Raw genomic sequence first — 12,817 nt, 5'->3', positions numbered from 1 at the left:
AGTCGATGTGTGATAGCAAATTAAGCATGTTATGAATATATACCATGTTTTGAAAGTATGTGAAGATGATTGGTGAGTTCTTTAAGAACATAGGATAAAATGTTATTACTCATTGATTAAAGTATAAACTAGTTTCTTACGTAAACTGTAGAAGTAAATAATTCTTGTATAAAGTTGATTATTGATTTTCATTTGTAATCTCATAGTTATAACTGCTTCTTAATTTTGTGTAAATTTCCATTAGTTATTATACAAGGGATATTCAATAATTAAAGACAAATTCATGTAGAAAAAACCTGTGTATTTTTACAAAATGAGACTTTTACTACTTTTCAACATAATACCCACCAACATTAATATTAGCTCTGAAAGATATATAAAGAGAAACATATATATTTACATATAATTAGCTCTGTTTTTCATATAATATGTAGTTAACTTAATAGAAAATCTTTATTTAAATTTATATTTAAATCAATGCTAACATAAGGAAGTTATTAATCACCTTAAAAGAAGGAATACATTTTCAGTGGGGTAGGGAATAGAGAAATACATTTAGGTCAATTGTTACTCAAAATGAGGTCCAAATGTATTTTTTTTATAGAACTTGACAATATTTTTTGGAAGTATTTGACAATATCAAAAAATACAGTGATAAAAACAGGCCAGTTAGATGGATGAAATATAGATATAAAATATAAATTCTTAAAAATTGTTGCAAGGCTCAAATGTAATTAGAATAACAGAAAATATTAGTGAATATAATAGAATTATTACCATTAATGTTAGGCTCAGTGAAGGATTATTGTGGGGAGAATGCCTGGTATTAACTGCTGGAAGTAATACACCAGAAGTTCCTTAAACAGATAATTTCACCAATTTTGAAATAGCGGCTCATTTTATGAAACATTCGCTTTCAACATTTATGATTCTTAAAATAAAAATTGACATAATAATATAAGTGTCAATGATACCACTGCTGGATAACAAAATAAATATAAATTTAAAATATGATATTTAGTTATAATAATAATGGTTTTTAAAATGTAATTTAATATATCATCATTAAATTAAGTGAGCTAACAACATTATCTAGCATCCCACCCAATTTAAAACTGATGTAATCTAAAAATAAGAGCTATGTACTTAAACATACTTTTAATATCATCTTAGTCTTATTTGATTTTGTTTAGGTTTTAGCCCTATACATTGGCAGATTCATTACTGGATTCTCTGGAGGTGGATTCACTGTTGTTGTGCCACTTTATACATCTGAACTGAGTGAGACTGAAATAAGAGGCACACTTGGAACATATTTTCAGTTACAGCTTACTCTTGGTATCCTACTGCCTTACGTTCTTGGTAGCTTTGTGAGTATTTTTATTGTTAATTTTTTTGTATAAGTAAAATTTATCAACATCAGTAATTAAGAGTTGATGAAAAATTGTGCTGACTTCTATGATTGGTAGGATTTCTGCTTTTAATTCTATATATTCTTGGGTCGAATTCTGTCTAGATTTGAGATTTGATAAAAAATTCCACACCATTTTCTCATGTACAGTCTAGAAGGTTATTGGATAATTATCTGAGCAAAAATAAAAAATAAGCTAAGACAGTATTACTTTTATCAGATTTTGTAATAACATATTAAAAAAATTTCATTACAGATTATAAAATAGACAAAAATATTTAGTAAAGAAGTAGATAATAGGCACAATTCAGGAATCCATAATAATAATTTTATTTGACTCTGTGACTCTTTAAACCTATATCACTAGAAGAGGTTCTTTCCCTCTTCTAGAGAAGAGGGGAAGACCTTGAAAAGTACAACAAATGAAACAGAACTGTAATGTGAAACCTTAATTTGCTGCACAATCCTATTGGGAGTTTTGGAAGTTACAGAAACTAATTAGCTAACGTAATCATTTAAAAAAAAGCCTACACAAACTGCAGGTAGTCAAATCAAACTATATATGAAAAGTGTACCTGCTCTAAATTAATTATAAAATCAAAAAATGTATAGAAAATGTACCTGGTCGAGCCTGTTCATAAATTAACTATGTCTAAAGTAAATTAATTCCAGTATCAAGTATGAAAGTAAATAATTTAATATATCTAACAATAACTAAATGCTTAGAAAAATTAAATAATGTCAAATCCATGTAAACAAGATAAGACAGGTGATTATGAAGAATTTATATATCAGCAAACATTATTTAAAAATTTCTTCTTTTTTAAAAATACTTTTATTTATAGTCACATCGGTAATTAAAGTCATTGGCGACTTATCAGTTTAATGTAACTGTACCAGTAAATATATAGTATTGAACAAACTCAGGACTATTCCTAAGATGTGTGATTAATTGAAACCCAACCACCAAAGAACACTGGTATCCATAAACTAGTATCTAAATCTGAATAAAAGTAACTTTTATTAGGATTTGAACCTGAGAACTTTGACTTCGAAATCAGCTGATTTACAAGTTCACCAAATGCTTTTGGTTGAAGTATTCTACTAGATAAGTATGAATGGATCCATCTCAGCAAAGAACCTCTGAATCATGAACTATCTTGTGGAATTTATCTATCTTATGCAACAGGATGTCTTAATGAACCATGTCAAAAGCTTTCCTAAAATCAAAGTAGACAGTATTAACCTGTCATCGATTTTCAACCTCCAGTTCAATGAAAGATAATATTTCATTTAGGTTTGTAGCCATAGATCTTTTGACCACAAAACTATGATCAGTATATTTATTAAAAAAAATTTAGAGGCGGCATGAACAACTCTTTCAAATATTTCTGAAACCAATTTAAAAAGTGCCTTCTAGGTATGAAAAGTCCATTTTTCCAACAGTCTGAAAAAACACTAGAAACAAGTCTGCCATTAAAAATCCATACTAATAAAGATGAGCTCTACAATACGTTTTAAAAATGAAAGATGAGATGCCATCGTTACCAGCTGCAGATCTCATTATTGACCTCTCAATATACTAAAACCTTTTGCTATATAACATGAGGAACACCTATTGTAATGCAATGGTCTCAATATTTGCCTACTATTTGCTGTTCAGTAAACAACTGGAAATACTTTCTAAATTCCTCTCTAAATTCTTCGGCACCCATAATAATTTTGTCCTAAATTTTAAATATATGTACACTGAATGAATTTTCTGGAAAACCAGCCAGGAAAGGAATTTTACCTTGTTTTCCTCACAGAAACATAATACCTAATTCTGTTAATAAAATTTCACAAAATGAATAGGCAGAATCATTAATATTCGAGGAAGATTAGACTACACCCCCCCCACAGTTCATATCTTTTACAGCAATATACAGACTGTAATCACTTCTAAGATAGTGAAAAGCTTGCCTGTTAGATTTATTGTCTATCATCTTCTCTATCTTGACATTCACGGCAATGGCATCATGAGGAACATCTGGATAAACAAGATTATCAATCTCCATGTTCACACTCATTACAATGTTGGATAAAACAAGGTTCAAGATTAAAATATGACTCTCCAGCAGATGGAAATTACATTGATCAAGTCTAGAATCATCCATAAACTTGAAAAGGATCTTAGCCTTTTTTCTTTCACAATATTGAACTCCAGATTTGATTTGATTTTCAGGGAAATATTATTCCAATTAACCTCTAACAGACTGAAGTCACCTAGCATCACAATTCTGTATTACTCCAATTAACCTTTAACACACTGAAGTCGCCTAGCATCACAATTCTATATTACTCCCACTTTAATTTGTTGCATATCTGAATATCTTGTTAGCATTTCAGGACAAGTATCAGAGCTGAAATGATAATTATCAACAAGGAGGTTAATATCATCCTTCATCCGCATCTCAATCCAAATACATTCTGTGGTAAGCTGTAAGTCATTCCTCCTGAAAGATTAATTAAATAAGAAATAATAGCTGCTTACCTTCATGCCAGTGAATTACTAACCTGTTTGTAATAAGCTTTCAGTGAAGTAAAGTTTTGCATTATGTTTGACTACGGATCCCCTGGATAATGGTCCTTTACTCCTGAGCATAGGGTTTCTTTGTTTATTTGGTATTGTTTAGCGATCTGTTTGTTATATTTAACTGTTTTTAATATTGTTTATTTTTGAGTTTTATTTAAATGTAAGGCCTTTATACATCCATACATCTGACGATTCTATTAATGATTTTGTTGTATTTTTTTTATACAATATGATAAGAGCTTAGCTATCCTTAGAAGTCAATTGCCATACTCTTCAAAAAAAAAAAAATAAATAAATAAAAAATAAAAGTAGTAACTATCAAAAATAAAGTAATTAAATAAGTTTATTACACCAAAAATAAATATTTAATACAAAAACGCTTTATATGAGCTGTATATAAAATATTAAAAAAGTGTATTTTTTAAAAATATTCTAAATATATGGAAATCTATTACTTTAAGAACTTATCAACACTACAATTTAGCTCCTTCCTCAGTAGTGCTGAAGAAAGTACTGGTGTTATTAGTGCTAATCTTTAAGTGGTAAGAATTCCGTTCAAAGTAATTAAGTAATATATTTCATTACAGATTTTTTTATTTATTCAGCAAGCTATTTTGCCAAATTTTGTGTATTTCTAAATTTTATGTTCTATTATGTTGAGATCATGATTTTTTATTAAAAATTTGCATGTTGTGTGCACTGAATGTGTATGTATGTTCTTTGTATCAGAGGGAATGAACATCCATCTGCCATTGTAGCAAGCTGTCATGTGTATATATATATTTTTAGTGTTTTTTAAATTTCATATTAGTGTGAATCTTGTTCGTGAGGTATGTAAAATTGTTCATTTGAGATAAATATGGCTCAGTCTGTCATTAAAGATTAAATTTTGTGAAATCTATATGATGATTATTATGTTTTATTTGCACATGTTATGAAAAAAATGTTGCTGATTTAGTTTTGAAAATAATATGTATGTATTTATATTTAAAGGGCAAAGAAAATCAAATTCTAATAGCAGATTAAAAATTCTGATGTGGACAGCACATTACTTCCTTGTATGTCTATTAAATTACATATGCACATTTTTTTTAAAATGAGAAGTACTAAAATTTTATTTCATTAATAACTGAAATTTTTTCATATTTTTTTTGTTGTTATTATTGAATTATTATTTATTGTAATTTTTTTTTTGCATTGAGAGGTAAATAATTAATTATTAATAAATAAATATATTTAAATTAAAAAAAAAAAGTTAAAAAACCAAGATGCAGCCTGATTCAAACCAATGTGCCTTCCTCTAAGAACCAAATATTTCATTAATTAAAATTTTATTTGACTATAACTCTGGAAACAATGAAAATAAGTACCACTTATGATATATCATTGATAAGCATTCAATGAGGGCTTATTATAGCAGTTAAGAAAAAGTCCAAAATCCCATTTTTTTTGATTTTGGTCTTTTTTGACAATTTTGGTCCAGTCGATTACAATTAAAAGGTGAGATGCTCAACAAGATGTTACAACAGCCCTAAATTCAAAATTTCAACATCCTACGTCTAATTGTTTTTGAGTTATGCAGGATATATACGTACAGATATCATGCCAAAACTAGTTATAATGGATTCAGGGATGATAAAAATGGATATTTCCATTGAAATCTGAAAACCAAAATTTTTCATGATCACAATACTTCCTTTATTTCATGCAAGGAAGTAAAAATTATTGTTTAAAATAATTTTGTTTTAACTTGCTTAAAATTGTGTTTGTGTTGCAATCCATAACTGGTAATAACTAGTCTTTAACTTAGTTTAAAGCATAAACCAAAACTCTTGGGAGTCAAACTGGACTTGAAGCTTCAGTGAAAAAGCAACATAGAAGTTTTGATGGATCAGTGTGTTAAGTGTCTCAGTGCGTGGAAAGCTACCACTAGCAAACAAAAGGACGCCGATACTTGAACGCTAAAAAAATTTATGCTGTGTACATTAAGTCCAACATAACTTATTGCAGCAAAGTTGGGAGGTCCGCCATTGCCATGCATATAAATAAGCTGGAACTAATACAATTGGCAGCGTTGAGTTTCTGTAAGTATCCCCTAAAATCAAACTGATCACAGCCATGGAGATTGAACTTGGGATGGAGTTAGTGGGTATGTGCATAAGTAGACAGATTTTGAATGAACGACTGTGTATTCAAACCTTGCTGAGAACCTACTCGTTGGCAGCATTGACGATTATCGGAATAAAACAATCCTTCACTACCAGAGTGAAAACAATGTCTTAGACAACAGCTGCAGTTATCCTTAAACAAATCCTTACTTACTAACCAGAACCAGCTTGGAAGGTAGTGGAACTAAAGGAATTGCAGAAAATCCTTGCACAAATGACTAAGATCAAATCAGTGGAAGACAAGAAACCATTGAAATGTTGGTAAGCAGATATAATGGGTTTGTAAAAATTTGATCGACGGGTCCATGGATTTGCCCAATCAAAATCTGTTGCTGGATATTACACAGAAAACAGAGTTCAGCACTATTATTTATTTGGGAACTCAACCTCTAGCATGGATACTGAACTCCTGGCCATCAATGCTGCCGTGAAAAGATGCCTGATATTGAATGCTATGAATATTTGCATTTTTTTTCAGACTCAAAATCAGTCATAGAATCTCTAAATAAGCATGAGGAGTTTAGGAGTGTGAGGAGTCTTTCTGAATAGCTGAGATTAAGTCCATCTTGACACAAATAAAAAAGAAAGAATCAAGACTAGTCTTTCAATGAACACTTGCACACTGTGGAATATTAAGTTATGAGATGGCCGATGAAATTGTAAAAGCTGTAGCAAACTTGTGCTCAGTCCAACTTTTCACTCACTTTCTTACCAGATGCAGGAGGACAGCTGTCAGTGTACTCAGATAAACTTGGATAGATAGGTGGAGAACAGATGATATAGGTCTTTGTTATAGATGTCTCTGTTAGGCCTCATAGAGTGAAGATGAAATTCAAACCTACTGATAGTGCTCACATAGGTCACATTGTTACTGGACAGTATCTCTGCTGCTTCTACTTCAGGGAATACTCAGCCTCTGGAGGCTGCAGTGAGAATGAAACACTAGAGCATATCCTGCTCAGGTGCTTGCAGCATACAGGGGCCAAGAAACTCTCAGAGATCACATTACAGACCAGGAGACCTTAACACAATTCTGAAAAATAAACGATTGTAGGCACTCGTTGCAGCATACCGTGGATATTGAGCCATTAGCATTCATTACCTGATGTTGGATGCTCATTCAAAGAAGTAAGAAGTAATTACAGTCTGTGAATACAATCATGTCATTATAATAATTATGTGAATAATGATTTTTGGCCATTAAAATAAGTAAAAAAAGCCTTTAAATGTAGATTCTGCATTAAACTGGGACAGAATTTTATCATAAATATTAGTGTTTTATTTTTTCTTTTTAGCCATTTGTATGTACAATAATTCATTTTAAGGGCCATATGACTGCATATCTCCATTAGTTTAAAATGGCTAAAAATTTAAAAATACTTAAATGTCAATATAAATAATTAAATAGTCCAGTCCAATAATAAAATTATGGACGATGTTTTACATGAAAAGTTGTTTATTAAATTTAGTAAACATGTGAGTCTTCTAAAAGACTCATGAAGGAACCAGGCTGCTGACAAAAGATATTGTATCAGAAAAACAGCAGTTTCTAGGAGTATTTATGAGTAATCATTTAGTTTTTATTTGTTTTGTTTGTTCTGTTTTGATTGAACGTAATTAGTAAAAGTAAATTTATTAGGCCTTTTTTTTAGTTCCAAATTTCAAACTTATTTAAAAAAAAAAAAATGAAATTGAAGATTTAAGACACCCTATACTTAAAATATTTACAGGTAGCTGTAATTAGGTAATAAAAGTTCCTAATAGAATTTAGTTAGAAATAACCTGATCATGTATGATTATAATAATGCAGCTTCATAATAATTGATACTTATAATAGCAATTTATAAGTTTGTCAGATTTACCATTCACATATACTATTTGGAGGTTATAATAATTCACAGCACAATATAAATTAATGACAGAAAGAAACATCTATACATAAAGTTTCATGAACTGATAATGATCGGTATCTTTCTTTTTTTATAGCAGTTGCCACAAACTGAAAAAAAAAGTTTTTATTAATGTTATTACAGTCTACAACAGCATAGACAAGTTGGTCTAATATCTTGTTATATTTGATAGTCATGCTGTTATGAAACTTGCTGAAAATCTGAATTTAGGCATTTCTACTCAAGTGGTGGTAGTAGAATGGTAACAGGATAGTGTATCATTATTCAGTGGAAAAAAACTATAATTTTATGGTAAGGCAAGTACTACTATATTTACAAATTACATCATAATTGCATGTTTTAACAATAAGTGGTAGATAATGTCAAACTTATTTTCTATTGAATGATATTAATTTACGATTATCTTTTACGAAAGGGTACTTCAAATAGAACTGATATAATTTAAAGTGAATATTATATTGAAACCTCTAACTATACTCAAGTTTAATATTTATAACGTTATGAATACATTGCATATTGGAATGATCCATTCAAAAAACATTTTTATTTTCAATAGTAAATTCCAGTATCCTTCCTCTAATCCAACCATTGGATAATAATAATAACAACCCCCAGGAAAGATTGCTTACAACTACACAGGAGCTTCACCATTAATATTAAAACATGCATCCATGGATACTGCTATAAATATTTTTCCCTGTTCAGGGGATAGCCATTAAGAATCCCTGTTCTGAAAATTCGCAATTTGAGAAAAAGAAAAGAAAGCAATGCAATATCTGACTCAGAAATTGTTTCAGGAAGAAGGCCTAAGCCTAAACCAAGACTAACTGCTAAATATCAAATGTGCAAGCCAAGAGAGGGAGATTTTATAAAAGTAAGCCCATTTGTTATTGTAAGTGATCTAACCAAATGTGCTGCTGGCTCTGTTAGGGAAATTATATTGCAGATTGTTCATCGAAACCATAAACAACATCTAGTCTACCAGGTTGTTGAAACTGAAGATGATTGGAGTCAAAGATGTTGAACTAGGTCCTCATGGCACCTTAAACCATTGCATCATAGTATGCAGAGATTTATTTAACTGCACTGAAGAAGGAATAGTTGATGAACTAGAATTACTATAAATTCTGGAATTCAGAAGACTGAATACAAGGCAAAATGTTAAAAATAACATCTTCAGCTCTCATGCATAAATAATATTTAAGAGGCCGACTCCAGAGAAAATACGGGCTGGTATGCACCATTTGGATGTTTGTGCCCTTTGTGTCTCAACCTTTGGGCTGCTTTGGTTATCAACGCTTTGAGCTTAAGGAATGCGTTTGGTTGGCTAATGATCGTAAGAAACGTTACATTTCCAAGATAAATAACCTATTGACGTCAGAATGAAAGCAGGAGATTGAAGACCGGGGCTTTGCGTCTTAGCAGGTCAGGTGGGACGAATCCCCCGCAGGTCGCTACACACATGATATATTTCCTATAGTGTCTAATTTAGGTGCGATTAGATGGGTGTCCCCCAATCGGTATATCACACAGTTTCCCTCCGGGCATGATGCTTTCGAGCGAGTTTGGCTAGGTTTCGTTTGGTGGATTCAAGTCAATGCCCGGACTGCGGGACTGATGATATAGTGGACCACGTCCTCTACGTCTGTCCCCGATACGAGGTCAAACGTTCACGAACTGTTAGGAAACTTGAGAGAATACATTCCTTTCTGGATCTCCGTACCAACTGGATGATCCGCGAGGAATGGTCTACAGTGGCTGTTTTTCTTCGCGCCCTTGCGATGTGTAGGTCTGCGGAGAGAGTTTAATCGAGGTACTCGATTGTGGTAGGATCCCGGGTTGCTAGGGTTCCGGTTTAGGCATTAGATTGGTTGGAGGTGACGCATTGGCTTCGTGCCACGGTTATATTGGTATTGTTTGTGATTCACTTTGGGGCTCCGGCTGGTAGGGGTGGCCGCGCCGCCGGAGTGTGGTACCCGTGCGACCGGGGGCGTGGGTTCCCTCCGCCGGTGGCGGCCCTGATCGTTACTTGGTAATGCTACGCGAGACACCATGATGGTCTCGGGGGGGGGGGGGGGGGGGTGTCCCCTGCTCCTGCGCGGACCGAAATGAGGTTGCTTTCCCCTTGTTAGGTAACCTAAACTGGTCGACTTATTTGGGTGTAGGTCTGAATTTTTATGTTGCGTAAGACATAATTTTGATTGGTATAAGTGTAGCACTGATTTAACTTTAAACTCGTTCTTTTTCTGAAGCATTCACAGTCACAAACGGTTGTCAAATATATACTAGGCGCAGGGTCCGCGCTTCCGCGGTTTCGGTTGGTTAGTTTGAGAGAATATTGTTAGGTTGGATGTGAAGATGTCCGTTTGAGGCCTACATGAAGGCAAAATTTGATATATATTTACTGATGCTAATGTCTGCCGAGGCATTTACATCGGTGGCATCTTGGCCGAGGCCTGGCTGATAACTGTGAGATGTAGTCAGTTAGAGGGTCTAAAGACGACCTCCGGTAAAGCCCCTCAGGGCTTAGAACGGAGGGGGTGGTGTGGCGACCGGTAACGTCACAAGGTGGGTGTCTTCCCCCTACGGGGTTGGGATGTCAGCGCTTTGAATATATCGCCACAAATTGCGACAACAAATATGTTTTTACGAGGACTCACTACACCTGGAAGAACCTTGTCGAGATCAATCTAAGCGCGTCAACTGTGGCAATAAACATTTGTCTCAATCCCGCAATTGTCCAGTCTACACGAAAGAAGTCGCAATAGAAGTGAAAGTTCAGTTACTTCGAATCTCGGAAGATTGAGAACATCATAACTCCGAAGCCTTCTGTATCATATGTACAAGCAGTAGCGAATCCACAAACTCCGGTAGATCATAGACAATTCAGAAAACTATTGAACGACCTCGTACCTATGCTCGTTACTGTGATTGAATCAATAATTATTAAAAAATTTAATGTGCCAATTTATTTCATCTATTTAAGATGGTTGTTCTGTACGGCAGATTGGACAATCTTCACTACTGACACAGAACTTTCTGAAACAACTGAAGTCACTGAAACGATTGAATGCAAAAACTAATGTCATAATTAACTCGGTTTCAAAATATATTTCTGCAACATTCGAGAAACTCAAAAAACCACCTGTTCCGTGGTGGAACAGTGAAACTAATGAAGCGATGAAACGGAAGATAAAAGCATAAAATTCTTTCAAAAATGTTACAGAATCTAATTGCCTTTAAAAACCCAGGCGTATGAAAAAATATTTAGAATAAAAAAAATCATGGCAACAATACATGCCATCTATCGTCAGAAATACGACTGTGTCAGACGTTTGGAAGAAAGTTTAGGCCACTATGAGCGTACAAACTTTACTTCCATATCTTTCGATATGAAGATGATCTAATAAATTCACCAAATGAAATTGCTGAATTTTCATCCAGTTAGTTTGCAGGAGTTAATAAAACGGTTGATTATGATTGCTTGAAAAAAAAACAAACTTGAGATCATAAACTTTGGAACAGAGATAAATCTTTTGTACAATGTATGTTTAAAAATAGACGAACTTGAGAAACCATTAGAGAAGATTGGCAGTACTGCATTCGTATCAGACGAAATATAATTCGTCATAATCGTTTGCAGCTAAAACTCCGCTGCAAAACTTAACTGGAATTGTGGAGTGAGATCTGGCGGAACGGAACGTACCCGCGACAGGAAGAAAGCATGTAATATTTCAATCCCACAAAGGATAAAACTCCGACAGAGCCCAATAGTTACCTTCCTATTTCTTTGAGTGTGCTATTATTATAAAATTGTTTGAGAAAAGGATAATGAATCGACTGGGGATGTTAGAAAGAGAAAATCTTTTCTCCTCACATTAAGAAAGATTTCGACAACATTAAACTACTAATCAAATAATTAATTTAGTAAATATTACGTATAACAGTATCATCACCAAGAAACACTGTGTTGCAGTCTTCTACGATCTGCAGAAGGCCTTTTGTGTGACTTGGCATCATGGAATAATGCTTCAGCTATATGAATGGAGCAATCGTAGGAATTTAGTTATATTGCTTGGCAACTTCATAAACGACTGTACTTTTCATGTATGAGTTTATAACGTTATTTTCAGACTTATACGTTTGAAAAAAACCTGAGAAAATGGCATACCACATGGTTCGCTGTTGAGCGGGAACTTGTACACAATTGTCGCTAATAAACTATTATTAGCAATTCTAGAAGAAATCAGCAAAAGCGTTCAACTCCAAAATCTTGCATATGGCGGTAACTGTACAAATATGATGAAGTTTAATTTGTAAAAATCCATAAACGTGCTCAATGAAGTTTTAAACAATAATAGAATAAATTTTCACCAAAGAAAACATGCTGTGTACACTTCTGTAGAAAGAGAAACCTATATCCTAGTCCTGTTTTGACTATTGATTGTAATTTAATTCAGTACAAAGATAACCTATTGTTCAGTTATAGGTCTCTTATTAAATAAATCCCTTATTTGGGGATTTTACATATAGAATTTTAAGTATTAGATGGAAGAAAGCTGAGAGCTTTCTTAGATATAATAAATATGTCAATATAGATAAAATATTAATATTAATATAATATTTAATATTAATATTAAATTAATATTATGTCAGTATTTTGGATAAAATATTTAGTAGATATAATAAATATGTCAATTGGGGCTCAGATAAAGAGGCATTATTGTAGTTATGTAAAACAATGGTTCAATCA

General features: G+C 32.8%; 1 protein-coding gene across 2 annotated transcripts in view; it reads left to right on the top strand.

Annotated features, from left to right (window-relative positions):
• LOC142330979 (trehalose transporter 1-like protein) overlaps positions 1-12,817 on the top strand; it is a 101,050-nt gene that overhangs the window by 65,031 nt on the left and 23,202 nt on the right. For both annotated transcript variants that reach the window (XM_075376480.1, XM_075376471.1), the window contains exon 4: positions 1,194-1,370. In XM_075376480.1, coding sequence (XP_075232595.1) covers positions 1,194-1,370 — 177 coding nt within the window. The remainder of the gene's footprint in view (positions 1-1,193; positions 1,371-12,817) is intronic.

This window comes from Lycorma delicatula, chromosome 1 (assembly GCF_047948215.1).
Source record: "Lycorma delicatula isolate Av1 chromosome 1, ASM4794821v1, whole genome shotgun sequence".
Classification (NCBI taxonomy): Eukaryota; Metazoa; Arthropoda; class Insecta; order Hemiptera; family Fulgoridae; genus Lycorma; species Lycorma delicatula.
This window is presented reverse-complemented; position numbering and strand designations above follow the sequence as displayed.